The sequence below is a fragment of the Drosophila pseudoobscura genome, chromosome 3 (genome assembly GCF_009870125.1).
Source record: "Drosophila pseudoobscura strain MV-25-SWS-2005 chromosome 3, UCI_Dpse_MV25, whole genome shotgun sequence".
In the NCBI taxonomy this organism is placed as follows: Eukaryota; Metazoa; Arthropoda; class Insecta; order Diptera; family Drosophilidae; genus Drosophila; species Drosophila pseudoobscura.
Window position 1 is genome coordinate 13,461,672 of NC_046680.1, and position 17,115 is coordinate 13,478,786.

At 46.7% G+C, this 17,115-nt stretch overlaps 5 protein-coding genes across 16 annotated transcripts; 3 read left to right on the forward strand and 2 right to left on the reverse strand.

Moving 5' to 3' along the window:
- Positions 1 to 5: 5 nt before the first annotated feature.
- GstE13 (Glutathione S transferase E13) lies at positions 6 to 1,318 on the forward strand. Of its 3 annotated transcripts, none has more exons than XM_001361085.5 (4): positions 12 to 219; positions 380 to 507; positions 571 to 619; positions 693 to 1,318. In XM_001361085.5, the coding sequence occupies exons 1-4, from the start codon at positions 163 to 165 to the stop codon at positions 1,200 to 1,202; spliced, it is 744 nt and encodes a 247-aa protein (XP_001361122.2). In that variant the 5' UTR covers positions 12 to 162; the 3' UTR covers positions 1,203 to 1,318. The 3 variants fall into 3 exon arrangements, with proteins under 3 accessions (XP_033233459.1, XP_001361122.2, XP_033233458.1); XM_033377567.1 differs by having other exon boundaries at positions 203 to 306; XM_033377568.1 differs by lacking the exon at positions 380 to 507 and having other exon boundaries at positions 6 to 219; positions 552 to 619.
- LOC4804586 (DENN domain-containing protein 1A) lies at positions 1,265 to 10,520 on the reverse strand. Of its 8 annotated transcripts, none has more exons than XM_033377563.1 (10): positions 10,069 to 10,520; positions 9,668 to 9,862; positions 7,148 to 7,418; positions 7,025 to 7,078; positions 6,705 to 6,965; positions 6,186 to 6,641; positions 4,591 to 4,623; positions 3,920 to 4,477; positions 3,048 to 3,557; positions 1,265 to 2,166 (listed from the first exon to the last, which is right to left on the reverse strand). In XM_033377563.1, exons 1-10 carry the CDS (start codon positions 10,083 to 10,085, stop codon positions 1,666 to 1,668), a joined length of 2,856 nt encoding a protein of 951 aa, XP_033233454.1. In that variant the 5' UTR covers positions 10,086 to 10,520; the 3' UTR covers positions 1,265 to 1,665. The 8 variants fall into 8 exon arrangements, with proteins under 8 accessions (XP_033233454.1, XP_001361123.2, XP_015040031.1 ...); XM_001361086.4 differs by having other exon boundaries at positions 1,265 to 2,169; XM_015184545.2 differs by lacking the exon at positions 4,591 to 4,623 and having other exon boundaries at positions 1,265 to 2,169.
- A 127-nt stretch (positions 10,521 to 10,647) lies between these two features.
- Hydr1 (phospholipase Hydr1) lies at positions 10,648 to 13,718 on the forward strand. Of its 3 annotated transcripts, XM_015184549.2 has the most exons (4): positions 10,648 to 10,821; positions 11,168 to 11,533; positions 11,825 to 12,002; positions 12,055 to 13,718. In XM_015184549.2, the coding sequence occupies exons 2-4, from the start codon at positions 11,340 to 11,342 to the stop codon at positions 13,264 to 13,266; spliced, it is 1,584 nt and encodes a 527-aa protein (XP_015040035.2). In that variant the 5' UTR covers positions 10,648 to 10,821; positions 11,168 to 11,339; the 3' UTR covers positions 13,267 to 13,718. The 3 variants fall into 3 exon arrangements, with proteins under 3 accessions (XP_015040035.2, XP_015040034.2, XP_015040033.2); XM_015184548.2 differs by lacking the exon at positions 11,168 to 11,533; XM_015184547.2 differs by lacking the exons at positions 10,648 to 10,821; positions 11,168 to 11,533 and adding an exon at positions 10,863 to 11,167.
- On the reverse strand, positions 13,704 to 15,674 carry alc (5'-AMP-activated protein kinase subunit beta-1). The gene is made up of 3 exons (XM_001361087.4): positions 14,734 to 15,674; positions 14,092 to 14,322; positions 13,704 to 14,030 (listed from the first exon to the last, which is right to left on the reverse strand). Exons 1-3 carry the CDS (start codon positions 15,367 to 15,369, stop codon positions 13,884 to 13,886), a joined length of 1,014 nt encoding a protein of 337 aa, XP_001361124.2. The 5' UTR covers positions 15,370 to 15,674; the 3' UTR covers positions 13,704 to 13,883.
- Positions 15,675 to 15,803: 129 nt separating this feature from the next.
- On the forward strand, positions 15,804 to 17,017 carry LOC6898538 (uncharacterized). Its single transcript, XM_033377569.1, has 2 exons — positions 15,804 to 16,366; positions 16,445 to 17,017. The coding sequence occupies exons 1-2, from the start codon at positions 16,304 to 16,306 to the stop codon at positions 16,970 to 16,972; spliced, it is 591 nt and encodes a 196-aa protein (XP_033233460.1). The 5' UTR covers positions 15,804 to 16,303; the 3' UTR covers positions 16,973 to 17,017.
- The last annotated feature ends 98 nt before the right edge of the window (positions 17,018 to 17,115 follow it).

The following is a 17,115-nucleotide window of genomic DNA, read 5'->3' on the forward strand; positions in this document are numbered from 1 at the left end:
GGCGTGGGGTAAACATTCTTGCACTTGGCTTCTGGGCGTCCAACTTCCTCGAAATGATTTCAAATTGCACTACTTTCGTACTTTCGAATTAGCGACATACCGAATTTTTAAAAGAGTCAACAGCTTTGCCGGTAATACCAAAAGGGTGAATTAAACGCAAATATGAGCAACAACTGTCAGAACGCAAAATGCCGTTTGAGGAGCAAAATTGCGCAAAAAGTGAGTAGAGAATGAACTAGCAAAAATGAACTGGTGAACAAAAAAGAGCAATTGAGCAATTATGAACTAGTGAACATAAAAGAACAAGTGAGCAAAAAATAACAGTTTGGAAGTATCAGTTACTCACTTAAGTAAACAACTAATTTTTGTTCACTCAAAGCAACACAACAGTAGTGTTTTAGCATATTACAAAATGTCAAGGCCAACTCTGTACTACGCTCTGTTCAGCCCTCCAGCCAGAGCTTGCATAATTACTGCAAAGCTAATTGGCTTGGACCTGGAGCTCAAGTAAGTCGTCTCCGCACTTCATCGATATCTACAAAAATATGTAGGTTCTCTCTTTGAAAACAGGCCTGTGGATTTTTCCAAGAAAGAGCATTGCAGCGAGGAGTTTTTAAAGGTACTATATACACAAACTGGCTCTAGCTTTCCCCGTTTTTGAGCGGCTTTCACACTCCACACTCTTCCCGCAGCTCAATCCCCAGCATCAGATTCCGGTATTTGTGGACACCGACGGTGAGGTTTATGTAGACAGCCATGCCATTATATGCTTCATGGTGGGGAAATATGCCAAGGACGACCAGCTGTATCCGAAGGATCTAAAGAAACGGGCGCATGTCGATCATCGTTTGCACTACGAGAACGGTGTGCTATTCCAGGTTATCATTTACGGCGGCGAGGCGGAGCTCAACCAGAGGTCTCTGACTCTCTGCCACAATGCCTACGCAGACCTCGAGCACTTTCTGTTGAAGGGAAACTTTGCAGCAGGCAACGATCTGAGCGTAGCGGATGTTTCGATTCATACAACGCTCGTGACATTGGAATTGCTTATACCGCCTGATCCGGATCGTTATCCCCAGATTACAGCATGGCTCAAGCGCATGAACCTATTGATACCCGACAATGAGGAGATGAATCTTAAAGGAGCAGAGGCTCTGAATGCACGGATAAGAAGCTGCATGGCCGAGAACAAGACAAAGTAAAACCTCCAAGAGGAATGGGATCCAATCAAATAACTTGTTTGTTGTACATTGTTGAACTAGAATTTATTGTTGATACTATTATATTTTTATATTTTTAAATCCTTGCTACAATACAATAGTTTATGTCTGTCTTTTGATTTTTGGAAGTCAAATATACAATTCGTAGTTTTCGGAGAGTTTCCGTTTCATGCAACTTACTAAATACAATATGCCACGCCACTGAGCAATTATTTACACAAACTTATTTACTTTGATCTGATCTGAAAGAACGAACCGAACGGGCCACTGAAGATAGGATAGCTTGACTACAATACTTAATTCGAGTTAATTTGCTGTTGTCGGTCATCGGTCACCGATTAATCGTGATCCCATCCTGACTTCCGCATATCTCTATCTATTTACAACACATTTGAATGAATCACACTTATTTTGGTATGTCTCTCTAGCGGGATGCGGATACCCTCTAGTCGAACGTCGTCCAGTTGTTCATGCCCTTCCCAGCCGCACTCCCTGCCGTTGTTATGGCCGGCTTTTGCTGTTGGTGCTGCTGCTTTTCCGCTGCCGTGGCATTCAACGTGAACTGATCCAGCCCGTATTTGCGCAGCAGCTCAAAGTCATCGTCCGGCCTGGCAGCAATGGTGCTGCGCTGGATTTGCGGCGGCAACGGTGGGGCTCGACCTCCGGTCACCGCGGCAACAGTAGCCATGTGCTTGGGGGCGAAATACGGATAGAGTGGGTTGCTGACGCTGTTGCCCGGCGCCGCTGTGGTTACCATGCTGCTGTTGACTCCCGCTGGAAGTGTACAGGATTTCTTACTGAAGACTTTACTCAGCGGAGGAAGTGGCCGTGCATTCTGGTTTAACGGATCAAAGTCCTCCAGATCGAAGCTGGTGTTGTTGCTATCGTCCAGCGATATCAGATCGTTCATGCTGTCCTCCAGCGTCTGATGGTGCTGCTGCTGGGACTGCTGCGGGAAGGGAGGCACAGACAGGTTGGGGTTGGTTAAAATACGGTTAAAGCCAAGGGTGTGAAGATGTTTTCTATGTTTCGGTTTTAATTGGGCTTTCAACCACTTGAATACTACTTTCTACCAGTTACAAGCATCTACGATTAAATATATTATGCAGTGCAGTAGATTAGAAATAATAATTAATAAGGATACGCAATAGAGAAGAAAACATAGAACGCGTACATATCCCTAAAAGTTAAAAAAAAAAAAACTGCAAAAGACAATACGGATTTACACAAAAAAGTCGAGAGGTTGTGATACCAATTCCGTTATATCTCGCTCACTCCGCCAGGGGGAGCCACTAGACGAGGAACAGAGCAAGCGACCTCATGGCAGGGAGTCAACCACGGTAAATGGTTTTCTTCAAGCTATAGGCAATTTTTTGAAACATAATGGAATCAGTCTGATAACATAGGAGTCATTGTTGTCTCTGAGACAGGACGGACAGACAGACATATCGTAATATATACTTTATGGGAGGATTACCATCATTACTTTATAACTTGCTATGATTGTTAGTGGTGATCATGGATATACATACGCATACTTCTCTTTTATGGAGTCTACTACTCTCTTTATGAGATTATTATTTCGTTAAATGATTATATGTAGTACTTTCAAATGAATTCTACTTTCTCTGGAGCAACAGATGAACGAAATTGAAACTGAAAGGAGTTAGCTACGTTGGCCAAATGAGGCATGTGAGGAGTAGGCCGAGGAGGAGTCAGTCTCTACATGAGGGGAGGGGGGCACGGCATGTGTGTGTTAGTGTGAGATGGTAGGGGGACCACAACCAGGATGGGCTTCTTAGTAAGTTAACGTCGCAGCTGGTGTACCTCTCTCTTGGCCCTTGGTGTCGGAATGGGCGGGTCGGAGACATTCAGGTGCGAGAACGTTGAGGCGGCCGTCACGAAGGAGGCGCCGGAGGAGCAGGAAGACGACGTCGACGTTGAAGATGCGTTTGAGTTGCGTACGGAATCGTTTGGTTCTGGCTCGTCCTGCCAGCAGTTACGCTCCAGCTTGCTGATCTCCGCACTGACGGCTGCCGCTGTTGCGGCCACAGCATTGGATCTCCGCGGCGGAATGGGGGGCGACTGTACATCCGGTGGACTATCAAAGCTGCAGTCCGTAGTGGGAAGTGGCTGACGTGGCTTGCTCGGCGTGGAGGTGTGCCGCGGCGGCTTTGTCTCCACGTGCTGATGCGTGGCATACGGATGATTGTAGTAAAAGGCGGACGCTGGCGTGGATAGCGTGGTCTGCAGCGTGGACTGCGGAGGCGGTGGGCGAGCCGGCGGCGCTCCTCCTCGCTGAGTGCGTGTGGTGTGGTGCTCTGCGCTTGGCTTAAGCTGTGTGGGTCAATGGCGATGCGATAATGGTTTTGTCGATTCGTTGATGTAGTGATGTGGCAAGTGCATGTGTTCGGTTGTGGTTTAAGTGTTTGTATGTTTGTGAAAGACATGAAGCGACAGCGACAGACAGTGGACACAGACACGACACAAACACGGAAACAAAAACAAGAAGAGCATGAGAATAACATAAATTTCACAGTACATCGAGATGAGTGACGGACGACACGCATGGAGTCGAGTTAGCTGAGGGGCAGGGCAAGCGGGTGAACGAACCACACTAGAATTAGCTGCGCGTCAGGCAGCTATTGGAGCTGCTGCTGCTGCAGCCGACTCTCGTACGCCCGCACCAAACTACTTACACTGCGATCCACGGCCGGCGTCTTGAAGAGCGGATGGTTTTGCAGCTCCTGCGATAGGTTCATCTCTGACGATGAGCAGAGCGAGCTCGCTGAGCTGACAGCAGGAGACGCACCCAAATGATGGCCATAATGAGCAACAGCATGCGCACCGTACGCATGACCGTTCGGCTGTATGTGGCTACTCGAGCTAGACATCGCCAGCGGAACGGGACCGCGTCGCGTCCCGTACTCCCGGGGCTCTCTGGCCAGCGAGCCGTTTGTGTGAGTGCTGCTGCTGCCAGTTCCGAGGCCGAGGCCGGTGCCCGTGCATTGGATGCCTCCGATTCCATTGTCCAGCCGCTTGCTGGTTACTGGAGAACTGGGTGCCGAGTGGTGGGCCGCTCCAAGGGCCCTGCCGCTGCGCACGTATCCTCCACTTCCGCCGTCCGGTCGGTCCGAGTGGGTGGGCGAGTTCAGGCCAAAGTGAAAGTTGGTTCCGCCGAACTGGTTGCCGTTCTCCCGCAGCTTGGTCTTGAAGCCCTTGTAGGCGGTCTTCATGCCCCGCGATCCGTCCTTCACCTGAAGGATGGAAGGCAAAACACACAGGTTAGCGAGAGGATTATCACCATTGCAGAAGGCAACACAAAGAGACATCATTCAGGTATTAATAACTAGGGGCTTGAACCACTCACCGATTTGACTGCAGACTTAACAGCAGGATTAGTCTGACGGAGCGGAGTCGTCACCGAAGCAACGAAACGAAACGAAACGAAGCGAAACGAGAGCAAGTAGTACAGAAGAAGCACAGTAGTACACAGCGGGTGCGGATTACGTGGGTGGCATGAGAGTTGAGTTCCAAGCGGCATATGAAAGAGAGACGAGACGGAGACACGGATACGGATACGGGCGATATACAATGTGAATGAGAGATAATGAGGTCCAACTGCTGGGCTATTAAGCCTAAAGCTACGCTTAAACTAACACTACGCTTAATGGTTTCGATGGCACTGCTGATAGCTATGAGGGCAATGAGGCTTGTCGTATGATGATTAGGATTCGAGATCAGCGAGCGCTTTTGGGGAGGGTTCAAAGTCAGTTTTGACAGAACTTACTAGCTCCCAATGGAATAAATGAATGGAATGATGGATGGAATGATGGCTATGAGTTAGTACCTAGTTTGGTGGAGACTACAGCGTGAGAGAAGTTCTAAAATTATTAGCCAGAATAGACTATGAGAATGTTAGGATAGAAAGCGATGATAGAGGTGCAACTACCCGTACAAACGTTGTGTATTCTTGAGGATTAGTCCTTATAGAGAGTGTTTTTGTATTAGTACGAAAAAAGCCTGCGTTTATTAAACAAAAACCATAACCAACAATGTTCTAAAGCAGCGGTGGGCACGGCACGCTTGTTAAATTTGGGAGCAGTTCAGCAACAACAACGGCGAAACTAGAATAGAGAATCATACACAGGACATGTATGTTGTTTTTGTACTATTCGCTTGCGAGTGTCGAGCATCAATGTGCCCGGTCGTGCCAGCCGCTGTTGTACAAGCTTATCAAAGCTTTCGCAGTCTAAAAATATAGACTGAAGGATCCTGTTTAGGCTAGTGATTCTGTTCAAAATGCCAACGACACAGACAAAATGTATTATCAGGCATACAAAACACGAACTAACTAAACATTCTCAACAATTTGATGTACGTAGAAAACTGTAGATAACTGATTTTGGTTTTAGTTTTTGCCAAACAGGAATTTGAGTTAAGTGCAGTTGTGGTTGCATTCGCTTGTTGTTAGGACGACAATTCGTTTAGGCATATAATTTTATATTGAACTAACATTTTTTCAGAGATTTAGAGGTAAAGTTGGCTGTGAGGTGTTGGGGGGAGAGAGTTACAGTCTACTCGTTTGTATATTGGTATTTGCTATTGATGGACTGGACTTTGTATTGTATACAAGTTCTTGGCAAACACTTGCGAAACACTGCGCTTTCCCAAATAATACTGCGAAATAGATCAAATCAAATGTAAGAATATCAATGGGAGAATGGGAAATAGTGGGAAATGGGAAACTTAAGAGTATGGCTGTAACAGGCAGGGTCTGTTAGCGGCAGAGCATTATTGCGTTCGTTCCTCTTCCAAACCCGACAACTGTATGGGGGATGATTCTTGTTGGTGGTGGGAATGTGCTGAGGAATGGGATGGGCTGCGGTGGATGGATATGGCGATGGGCTAGCGGCTAGCGGCTATCAGCTAGAAGCTAGCGGTTGGCTCTCCAGTGCGGCTCACCTTGTCCTTGACATTCTTCAGAAAGTTGCGGCCACGCTTGCGCATCTTCTCCGCATAGCGCACGGTCTCCAGCTCGAATTCGTCGGAGAAGCCAAGGCCGCTGTTGAGCATCTTCAGGCGATCATCGATGAACTGTGCAAAGATCTGTAGCTCCATCATTTTGGCAAGAAATGGCCGCAAATGGGCCGGCCGAGATTCAATGAATTTGTCGTGGTTGAACGTCTTGCTAGTCTCATGGTACTCAACGGCGTCCCGATAGCCGCCAATCAGCTGCACCAGCGCATTCAGAAATATCTTCGAGATGCGATCCCCAATGTGGTCCTGCGTGTGATTCAGATGCTTCTTCAGCTGCGACACAATCTCCGCGGGCATATCGTGAACATCGTCAAAGGGACTCTCAAATGTCTTCGTATCACAGTTTAAGATCACAACTTCCCCGAGCTCATCCTCGGATACCTGTTGAAAGTGCAACGAAATAGTAATCATTTATCGCCATAAATGCGGCCTCCATCTACGTACAGTTTCGAGCACAGGCTTTGGCACACCAATTAAATATGGCATGGGGGCCCCCAGGTAGTCTTTGAACTCCCACGGCAGCACCGGGATGAATATGTGCTGCCAGACCATGGGGAATAGGAATGCATTGGCTGCCTGTATGCACGAGGACAGGCGATCCAGGTGTCGCGAGGTGAATATGATCCGCCGCTCGGCCAGCATGGCCGCAAACACAGCTATCATCTCCTTGGGGTCCACAAAGTTGTAGTACAGACTGAGATTGTGCTGCAACAAATAACGAGGTTGATATTCTAATCCCAAATAAGATTCAGCTGGACACTCACGTTTTCCGGCATGCTGGGCAACTGGAACTGCAGCGGACGCTCGAACATAAAATGCTGTTCAAAATAGGAATACAAATTGGATTACTACATTGATGTGGATGTGTGGATTCCCATTTCACTTACACTCCGTCCGCTGTTATAGAAGACTGTCAGACTGCCGCCCGAATCGGGCACTCCACGATTGTAGGCCTCCGACAGGAACGTCCTGAAGCCATTCGCATCGGTTCGCTTCAGCTCCGCCAGCACGGGCAACAGTTTCAGGAAGGTATCGTGCCACGGCAAGTAGGTGATCAGAACCATCGCAGTTTTCGCCTTGGGATCGTGTCGACAGAAGCCAAAACGCCATTTTGAGTCGCCTGTGGTGTGGACAAACGAATACGATTGCACCGAGTCGCTGTGTAGATGATTAAAGATGAAGCACAATTGGGTTTAATCAAAAGAAACGTTTTCAAATCTTGGTCATCACTTAAACTAAGGCTACAGTGCGTTTCATAGCTTTCTTGTCCAATTTAAAAAGCATACACAATAGTAGTTTGTCGTGCAACAGGATTTACATTACTCTGGACAGTCTTGTATCTCTTTTTTTAGGTCAAAAGTAGTCTATAGTTTGCCAATTCCCCTGGAAAGCCATACATGAATCGTTTGCCCTGTTAGCATCCGCTTGGAAGCGCGTCATCCATCCATCACATGGCCTTGTCATGCATTTTGCCCAATGGTTGAACAGATGTGTTACTACACGCGAAGAACAGACCGACCCCCAACCGTCTTGGGCGCGCACTTCAGTGACTAATGTTAACCGTTGGCGCGTTAAGTCTGCTTTCGTCTTCTTTTTGTTCGACTCTTAACCCAAATAAACGCGATTTCGCAGCGCACTGACCACGCCAACCATAACAGCACAAAAGCCGCACAAAACGTCTGATGTGAATTCAAAATTAATTATTAAAACATACAAATCATTTGAATTTCGTTTACTCCGCTCGTTGAGCTTGCCAGTGTTTTGTGCAGCACTTTTTAGCGCCTATTATAATACCCTTTCTGTTCCATTTTGTTCGTCTTATATCCATTGTCTGTCCGTTTTCTGTAAATTGATCAACAGCTTTCCAAGTGATTCAACAAATTTTGATGAATTTCTTATCAAGAAATGATACTCGTACTTATAAAATGAAGGGATCCGAAACGGATACCTCGGAAGTTTTCAACATAAAGAATGATACTTTTTTGCTGTGTATTTATATTTTGTAGTGTATTTTGATCATTCAGACTGTGTATGAACTTACAGCCAGATTTGGCTCTATGATCTTCTATTCTCTTTGCTTATTTTTCTTGACTCCGTCACTTAGCTGTCCGTTATTCTTTCGGCTTGCCTATTCTATTCACGGAGGATCAGAGATCGGGATATAAGATATGTATAAGGTTAAGTGCGGTTGAGAGGAGCGTAAATATAGCTTGAGTAGCAATAATCTAAACCCCGCAAATGCTACCCTCGCTTTGATCGTAGTCTGTCTCTTTTCGATTTAATAATAATTATGCATTGAAATCGGCAACTCTTTCGCATTTAAGCATTCAAAATAAATCGCAATTTCGCAATATCAACCCACAATGATGGAGCAAAGTCTCATTACCAGAGCGCACGTTTCCCATTGTCCGTCCACCAGCTTTGCATATTTCTCGTGTCGGGTCTTTTCTGCGCTTTGCGTAGCGTTACATAAAGAGTTGTTAGATTTAAGTGCTTCGGATCGGATCGTGTCATTATTTAATTCAATATGCAAAGGCAGACGGCCGACGACAAACAACGGACAAAGCGCAACTCATGCGGGTGTTGGGGACAAGGAAATTGGATGTGCGGATGGTCGGTACATTGACTTGGACTTGACTTTCATTATCGCAGGGCTCCGCCTGCTCTGTGAGGGTGAGAGAAAACTCAACAAAATATTGATAAACTGTAGGTCAGAGCGTTTTCAGCAAATATTTGTTGCTATAATTGGCTTGTAGCGATTGTAGCGAAGAACAGAAAATATAATTGCCTCAAATTGTTGGATTTGCAGATATTCCCAGTACCCAGTACCAACTGCAGAGATAAAGCTAAGGGGTAAATATTTCGAAAGGGAGCCATGATTTCGTTCAGAACCACTGCTGACGTAGTGCCACATCAGATTGATACAGTTCCAGACGATAATCCAGGAAATAAAACGACGAATGGTTGTGTTCAACGCTTCAACAAAAAAGAGCATTGAATAAGAATAATGATCATACATTCTGCGAGCAGGCCGTGTAAACAAATGCCAAAAACACAACGGCACAACAGGTTATACATATGTACTGTACGCTCCATGGACGGAGTGGAGTGGAAGTGGTCGGTCGGGTCGGATTGTTTCGTGGGGCGCATGAATCATCAATGGAACATTAACAGGCAGCTAGGTATTTTTCTGTTGTTGTTTTTGTTGCCGTTGTCTATGCGATGATCGCGCGCGATGCCAAAGTCGACGGTGAGTCTTGCGCAAAAGGCAGCCTGTGCCAGTGCCAGTGTGTTGCATATTGCTTATAAATGGACGTCTCTGACTAATGCCAAGTGACCGGAAACACGCAAAGAGCAAACCTACATATATATATAGAGCGATGGGAGGGAGCTGTGAGTATACGCACCTTTCGAGATCGCAGGGAAACGCAAACGATGGTATGCCGGTTAGCACCTCTTTATCGCGGAATCCTTCCGGGAAGCTCTCCACGATCACACCAGCAGGAGTGGCGGCGGCGCCGTTCCGTGGGCTTGTCCCTCGCTCCAGGCCGGGTGTGGGCTTGATCTCGCACCAAAACTCAAAGAGTTTCTTCACATCGTTCCTGTCGAGCCAAGCACAGAACAGAACACAACAATCATGAAGTGGGGTGTTAGCTCATTTACAAATGATATACTAGGCACGACTCGTCGTGAGAGTATGGGGCGAAAAGTGGGCTCCATCACTGACTGTCAGACAGTCAGGCAGGCGGCAGCCAAGCGAAACGCCCACTGCAGGCCAGCAGCAAACAGCAGCCTGGGGAATACTCACTTGATACGCGACCCCATTATGATGTGTAGTTGGCGTTTAGCACATGTTTTCCTCTCTTAAAGATATTGATTTGATTTTGTTGTCCCAATTTAGGCTGTTTTCACACAATTTTAATACTGATTATGCTGTCAACCAGCCCAGCAGCAGCAGCATACGGGAGGCAGATACAGGCCACTTTTCTTGCTCTTTCTCTTTGTCGATTCGGATTCGTTTCGCGACGTCATTGAATCATTTTCGTTGTGTTGTTTTCTTTCGCACAAATTCTGCCCTGCTCGACTACTTGCACTCAGGGAAGGGGATCACTGCACAATAAAATGCTGGCCACAATAATTAATAATTCACTTGAAACCCTTAGCTTAAGCTTTATTTTATGCAAGAAATTGGAAGGGAAGGCAACAACGCGAAACGCACCCGACAAGACGTTGTATCGAATATGCGCTATCGAACTATCGCAACTATCGAACAGCTGTACGGTGTTATCGATGGATCCGATGTGCATCCGATCAGCTGTTGTATTGCTATCGAATGGTGGCTAGATTTGAGTTGTTGGCGTCCCCTATATTTCTGTTTGTGTGCACATATCAATTTTTACAACAACAAACAATTTGGTTTTGTTCATATAGTTTAGCTGGTTGTGCGCAATAGAAATGCTTCATATTTTTAAGGTTACATAAGTGCGTGTCAGCGCCATTGCAATTGCTTGCAGTACAAAAAAATATTTGTGGTCCCCAGCGAAAAAAGTACAGCAAAGAAGTAAGCAAAGAGTGTTATAGTATACATCCGCATGTATTCTATTCGGTTTCGTCATTCTTGGCACGGTAATTGCCAGGCAAGGCACCTATAACACCCACTAAATATGCCAATAACCAATCGGTGCTCACTCGGACCCACGGTCGCGTCCCTGCTCCGTCGATTGATTTTGTTTCGTGCGGCGTGCACGTGATGATGCCGTCTAACGCGGGCCAATATCAGTATACCCACTGCAGCTAACCCAAACAGGCTTTGTTCTCACACTTGTTTTTCACATCACTATTCATATACAAAGCGTTTAAATCATTGTCTAAATTTTATTTCAAAATTTTTATTTCCACTTTTCAAGGTAAGCGCACATTTGCGGACCGTTATGCAAAGCTGTAAAATTGGCGGTGACCGGACAATAAATTGTAGCAATAGCACTTGTAGTGCAAACTCTTCTCACATCACAGTATCGTAGTGATAAGCATTAGTGTAGCATTAGATACGGCTTGATTGCCGATTGCCCGCCCCTAGCCATGTTGTGTGCTCTTGCCCGCGGTCCCCACCTAAAGGTGGCAGCCGTCTACTACAATATCTCCGACTTGCTATGCACAAGTCGCGGCTGTGCCGTCCTGGCTGTACGCCTGCAGTCCGGCAGTGCTGACAGGAGAAGCAGCAGCAGCAGCCACTATCATCATCATCATCAACTACAACCCCGCCGAGAACTGCTGTGAGTGAGAGAGATAAGGCTGTTAACTAACTTGAGTGTCCCATTCAAGGCATGTGCGGTGCTGACTCGTTCAATCAAAATCCATATGCATACATTAAATACATACGGCGGGCACGATTAGATATGCCGCCTCCTCCTTGTCCAAGTACTATCGTACTTAGCGATAACAACCAGTGGCTGTGGACAATTTCATTCACACAACAATTGCAGCTTTGCAGCGCAGCGCCTTGTTATAAATGATTTCATTCCTGATTTGATTACACCCTTCCTTCCCTTCCACCGTTCTACCAGTTCTCGCCCGTCTCGGTGTCGTGTCCAAAGTTCCGAGTTAGCAGTAAGAAAGTTTCACTCAGAGCCAGTCGCGATGTTCTACTCGATGTACGCGTACCTCTCCAACCTGCCGCGTCTTCATGTGCTCGGCCTGGCCATTATTGCCTATGTAGTCTATTACCTAATCCAGGTGGTCAAGGTGAGTGCGATGTCGTCATGTACCGCGGCTGACTAATGCGGTGTAATTACAGCGACCGATAATCGCTTGTTCGGACGGGCCGTTCAAGCAGTACTTGATTCGGAAGGTGCCCACCCTGGAGAACAAGTACTGGCCCACTTTCTGGTGCGTTGAGAGCCGTGCCCAGACCGTTCTTGCGAGCCTGCTGCGCTCCAAGAGTCTGCCGCGCGTCAATTACCGCCGCGAGATTCTCAGCCTAACGGATGGCGGAGAGGTGGCCCTTGACTGGATGGAGGAGGATTGCAACGTGAATGCCCCCTGCATTCTCATACTGCCCGGACTGACCGGCGAGTCGCAGGCTGAGTACATCAAGTGTCTGGTCTTCGCCGCCAAACAGTCTGGGATGCGTGTGGTGGTCTTTAACAATCGCGGCCTCGGCGGCATTGAGCTGAAGACGCCGCGGCTCTACTGTGCCGCTAATTGTGAGGATCTCTGCGAGGTGGTCCAGCACGTGAGGAGAGTTTTGCCGGCTCAGTGCAAACTGGGGGCCACAGGCATCTCCATGGGAGGGCTGATATTGGGCAACTATTTGGCGCGCAAGAGCGACGAGGCCCGCAGCTTTCTGTCGGCGGCCAAGATCATATCTGTGCCGTGGGATGTCCACAAGGGAAGCGCTAGCATTGAAAAGCCAGTAATCAACAGCTTGCTCGGTCGTCATCTCGCTGGCAGTCTGTGCCGCACCTTGCGCAACCATTTGGACATTTACAGGGAAATCTATCAGGACTCGGACATTGACATACAGCGCATTCTGCGCTGCAAGACCATCAAGGAGTTCGATGAGCTGTTCACCGCCAAGCAGTTCGGGTATGCCCATGTCAACGACTACTACTCGGATGCGACGCTCCACAACAAGCTGGATCAAATATCAGTGCCGCTCCTCTGCCTGAGCGCTGCCGATGATCCGTTCCAACCGTTGGACGCCATCCCCGTCAAGGCCGCCAATCAGTGTACCCATGTGGCAATTGTTATCACGGCGCGCGGAGGCCACATCGGTTTCCTAGAGGGCTGGTGGCCGTCCACCAGGGATCAATACATGGGTCGACTGTTCACGGAGTACTTTACCAAGGCCCTCTTTGACGAGGATGGCGAGTTTCAGCACACCTCCAAAAAAATGTACGAACGGTTTCAGTACAAACAGGCCCTGGCCCTGCCTGCGTCCGCTCTGCTGTTGGACAAGAAGGTGGAAGTGGTGGAGCATCTGGACCACAAGGTCAAGCTGATGTAGAAGCCGCCGATGACTATGAGGTGAGATGACGACGCTGGCAATACTCTTGCTCAACTATTGCCTGACTAGAGGCGTTTCGTTTCCTTACGAACAACGAAACCATACTCAAATAAGCAAAATTACCTGCGCATAAATTCCGTTTGCGATTCCGAAGACTTTCCGAACACATGTGATAGATGAATAGTTTTTCCAAAACAATTGATCAAAATCAGAAAACAAAGTGTAAGTCTGGGAATAGAGAACAGAACAGAACAGAACAGAACAGGGACACGACAATTCGACAGTTGCGGATATATAGATGCATAGATGCCCAAATTATTAATAGTATTCGTGACATTAGGTACATATCAGATTGGAATAGAGAACAAAAAGCTTTAAATTACTTTAAAATTCTTAGAGATAAATTCAAAACCTATGTATGACACAATGCAATAAACTTATATTTTTACAAATTCCGTATATTTACCTAATAAAAAATACAACGCTTAATAAAGAGAACAAATAAAATACACATCCCATGCGCTATAGTAGATTTGACAGGAGAGATAGATGGATTACCATTACCCCTCATTAAAACCAGATTCTTAGATCATAAGGGGACTAAAGTTGGTCATCGTCTAAATGGGCTTGTAGAGCAGCGTCGTGACGTACTTCTTGCGATAGCGATGCGTGGCACTCAGCACCATTACCCCCTCCTTGATGGATAGCGCATACAAGTGATTCAACATCACATGGTTCGGTTCAGGCAACAATGTGGGCTCGCACTGTAACAGAGATCCAATTAAGATGAGATGTTTATCGGTTATGCGGCTAGCAAGTACTCACCGAGAGAGGAGTGTCCTTGTTGAGTATGACCTGCAGCAGGTGTGGCGGCAGCACTGGGGGGCCGGACACCTTCTCCCAGGGCTTGGCCTGCGGCACCTCCTGCGAGTACTCCTTCTCCGCATAGTTGGTCACGTTCTCGCTGTCTTTGGCCAGAGCTTGGAATACCTCGAAATCGGATGGCCGCACAGACACCAAATTGTTCTTCTCTCCCTCATCGTTATCCACGCTTTTCTGTAATGCAAAACCCATGAGCAATGGGTACAAATTGATTGTAGTTATATCCTGTTAAACATTCCATTATAGTGGCGTCTATAAATATTCGTTCACCTTAATTACAAATGTTTCTTCTTTGTTTGTTTTAGTTTGAATGTTTACAGAACGCAACACTCTCTCATATAGTAAAAATGAAAGCTAAAACTAGGGAGGAAAAAGGCCAAATGCGCATATCTACACGCCTCCCCCTCCCAACCCCATCGACACCCAATAGTGATTACTGGGGGCTTTTGCTCTGCTCTGCTCTTGTTTACTGCGATTACACAACAGCGGAGCGAAATCAGTAACTGCGTCATTCGAGTGTCCAACCACGAATCGCGTCCGAATTTACATATAGAATGGAATATCGATTTTCCCTAATTGACTCACCAGCTTTGGATCGTGCTTCCATTCGCCGTCCACACAGAATTTGTACTGGTGGTCGCCCTCGGGCAGATCGATGATGGTCACAAAATTGCCATGGCTGCGGACCATTGTGATGGGTCGCCAATTGGAGAAGGTGCCCGAGATGGTCACGTTCTTGCCGCCGCCATCCCAGCGAAGGACTGTGGGCAGGGCGGTTTTCTTTGGCTCGTCGTCGTCGTCATCGCCAGCCAGTGGGGGCAGCAGTGATCCAGCGGCCTGCTGTTCCTCTTCGGTGTTATCCATGATTAACTTCTCTCCGCTGCCGCTGCTGCGTAGAACAGCTGTTGCTTCGCTGCTATCAGCTGTGCGCTTAGCTGCCGCTCCCGCGCCCGTATAATACGGGTCGTCGTCGTCTTGCGATGAGCCTTCGTTCAAGACTGCTGTATGTTTTTTGTCGAACGAGAAAGCTTGGCCTCCCGCTCCAGTTCCAGCCAAAGCTGCACTCCCGCCATGTGCCCCAGCACCCCCCCCAACAACCCCACCACCGCCAGCTGCGCTTGAAACCGAGTCACGAAAATGTGCGGGAGAACTTGGCGTTGAGAGGTCGGTGGATTTGTGGCGCTCTCGCATGTGGACGGTGGAGCTGCCCGCGTTACCCATATTATATTGCAGTTAATGCCGTTTTCGCAGTCTCTTTAGAAGGTTACGGCTCGGCTCGGCTCGCCCTCTTGCTGTTTTGGCACTTTGTTTTCCTTGACTCGTCCCGTCTCGTTTCTCGTTTATTCGCGTTTTCGTTTCCGCGTTTTTTTTTGTTCCCATACACTATTTGTGGCTCGGAGTTTTGATTTGACTTGTTGCAAAAGCAATATTTGGCAATTATTATGCAGAAAACTGCATTATTTAATCGGCTGTCTCGCACAAAAAGCTAATTATAAACAATTTACATATATACAGGCGTATATTCGCAGTTAGTGCGATGTTAAATTGATATATCGATATATTTTTTGTTGATAACTTTCATAGTTGCAAATACAATACATGCATTAATTATTATTTTTGTGGGATATAACAATTAGGGCAGATCGAGATTATTTTTCTTTTGTTTCACGTCGTTCAATTATATATTATATACATTTGATTCTACTTATCGATGTACCGGGTAGTTAGTTTTACAAAATATCGGTATTTTTGTGCGATTTTGCGGAACGAATTTGGCGGTCACATATCTTTATTTTGAAAAATAACATTACATTCGATTTTGTTTTGTATTTTGTTTCTCAACTCTGGTTGAATTTTTTAATTGATGTTGCTTGTATCTATAAATGCCGTATGTATTAATCAAGTCTATTTGTACTAATGATTATATGTATTTCATGCTTGAGCAGACAAATCGTTGTCATTAGGCTTTGCTTCTCATACCCTCTCTTCAATCGGGCAGATTCATTCATACCACAAAGGGAATTTTTTTGCCGACTTTCCCTAGGTCCGATGGAGTGCAAGAGCATCTTAACTTCGGCTTGGTCAATTTTTTAATTTTCGCAAAGCATCTTTCCTGAAATGCATCGCACCACGGGTTTTTAATTGTCAATGAACAATGGCCACGTCTAAATCGTCTTTACTGATCTCCCTGATCGTTTTTGGATTTGCAGTTTCTGGCGTAAGGACAACGACGTACCAAACCAAGGATCTATACTTTCTGTTTGCAAACCATTTGCTAACTAGATACCTCTTGTAGGTTAGCTGCAAAGTCGAGTTCACCAACCTGAAATGCACGACCCTGGATCGCGAATTTTTGGAGTTTGACAAGTGCTTTTTAAAGTCGATCAACCGGACCTACAAGTACCTCTCCGTGAGCACAAAGATCCACATGCTCCCGTTAAAGAGTGTTTCAGTTCGTAGATTACTTCACCTAGTCTTCGATCGTTCCCATCACACAGTGCCATTCCAGATCCAGACTCAAGTGCTTCAGAGACTGAACGGCTACAAACCGTTCCTCTTTAATTTCACCACCGATGGCTGCAAGGCTTTGAGTGGGAAAATGAATCCGACGACTCGATTTTTCTTCGGGCTGATTGCCCCCTACTCAAACCTGAACCATTCCTGTCCCTACGATGTGAGTTTCTGTCATACCTCCCTCCACTCGATTGATGGTGTCTCCTATATTTTCCATAGCACGACCTATTTGTGGAGAAGCTTCCGATTAGCTTTATGGACGAGCAACTCACCAAAGTTCTGCCGTTCCCGGAGGGTGATTACTGCTTAAAAAACGTATACTCGTACCGTGGAAAACCACGAGCTGAGATCTCGGCCTACGCAAGCATCTCCTAAAATTTAAACGCCAGCGCTGCCAGACCTTGGTAAAGACCTAAGAAAGCACAGCTTTTAGGCCAAGCTTTTGAGCCGTAA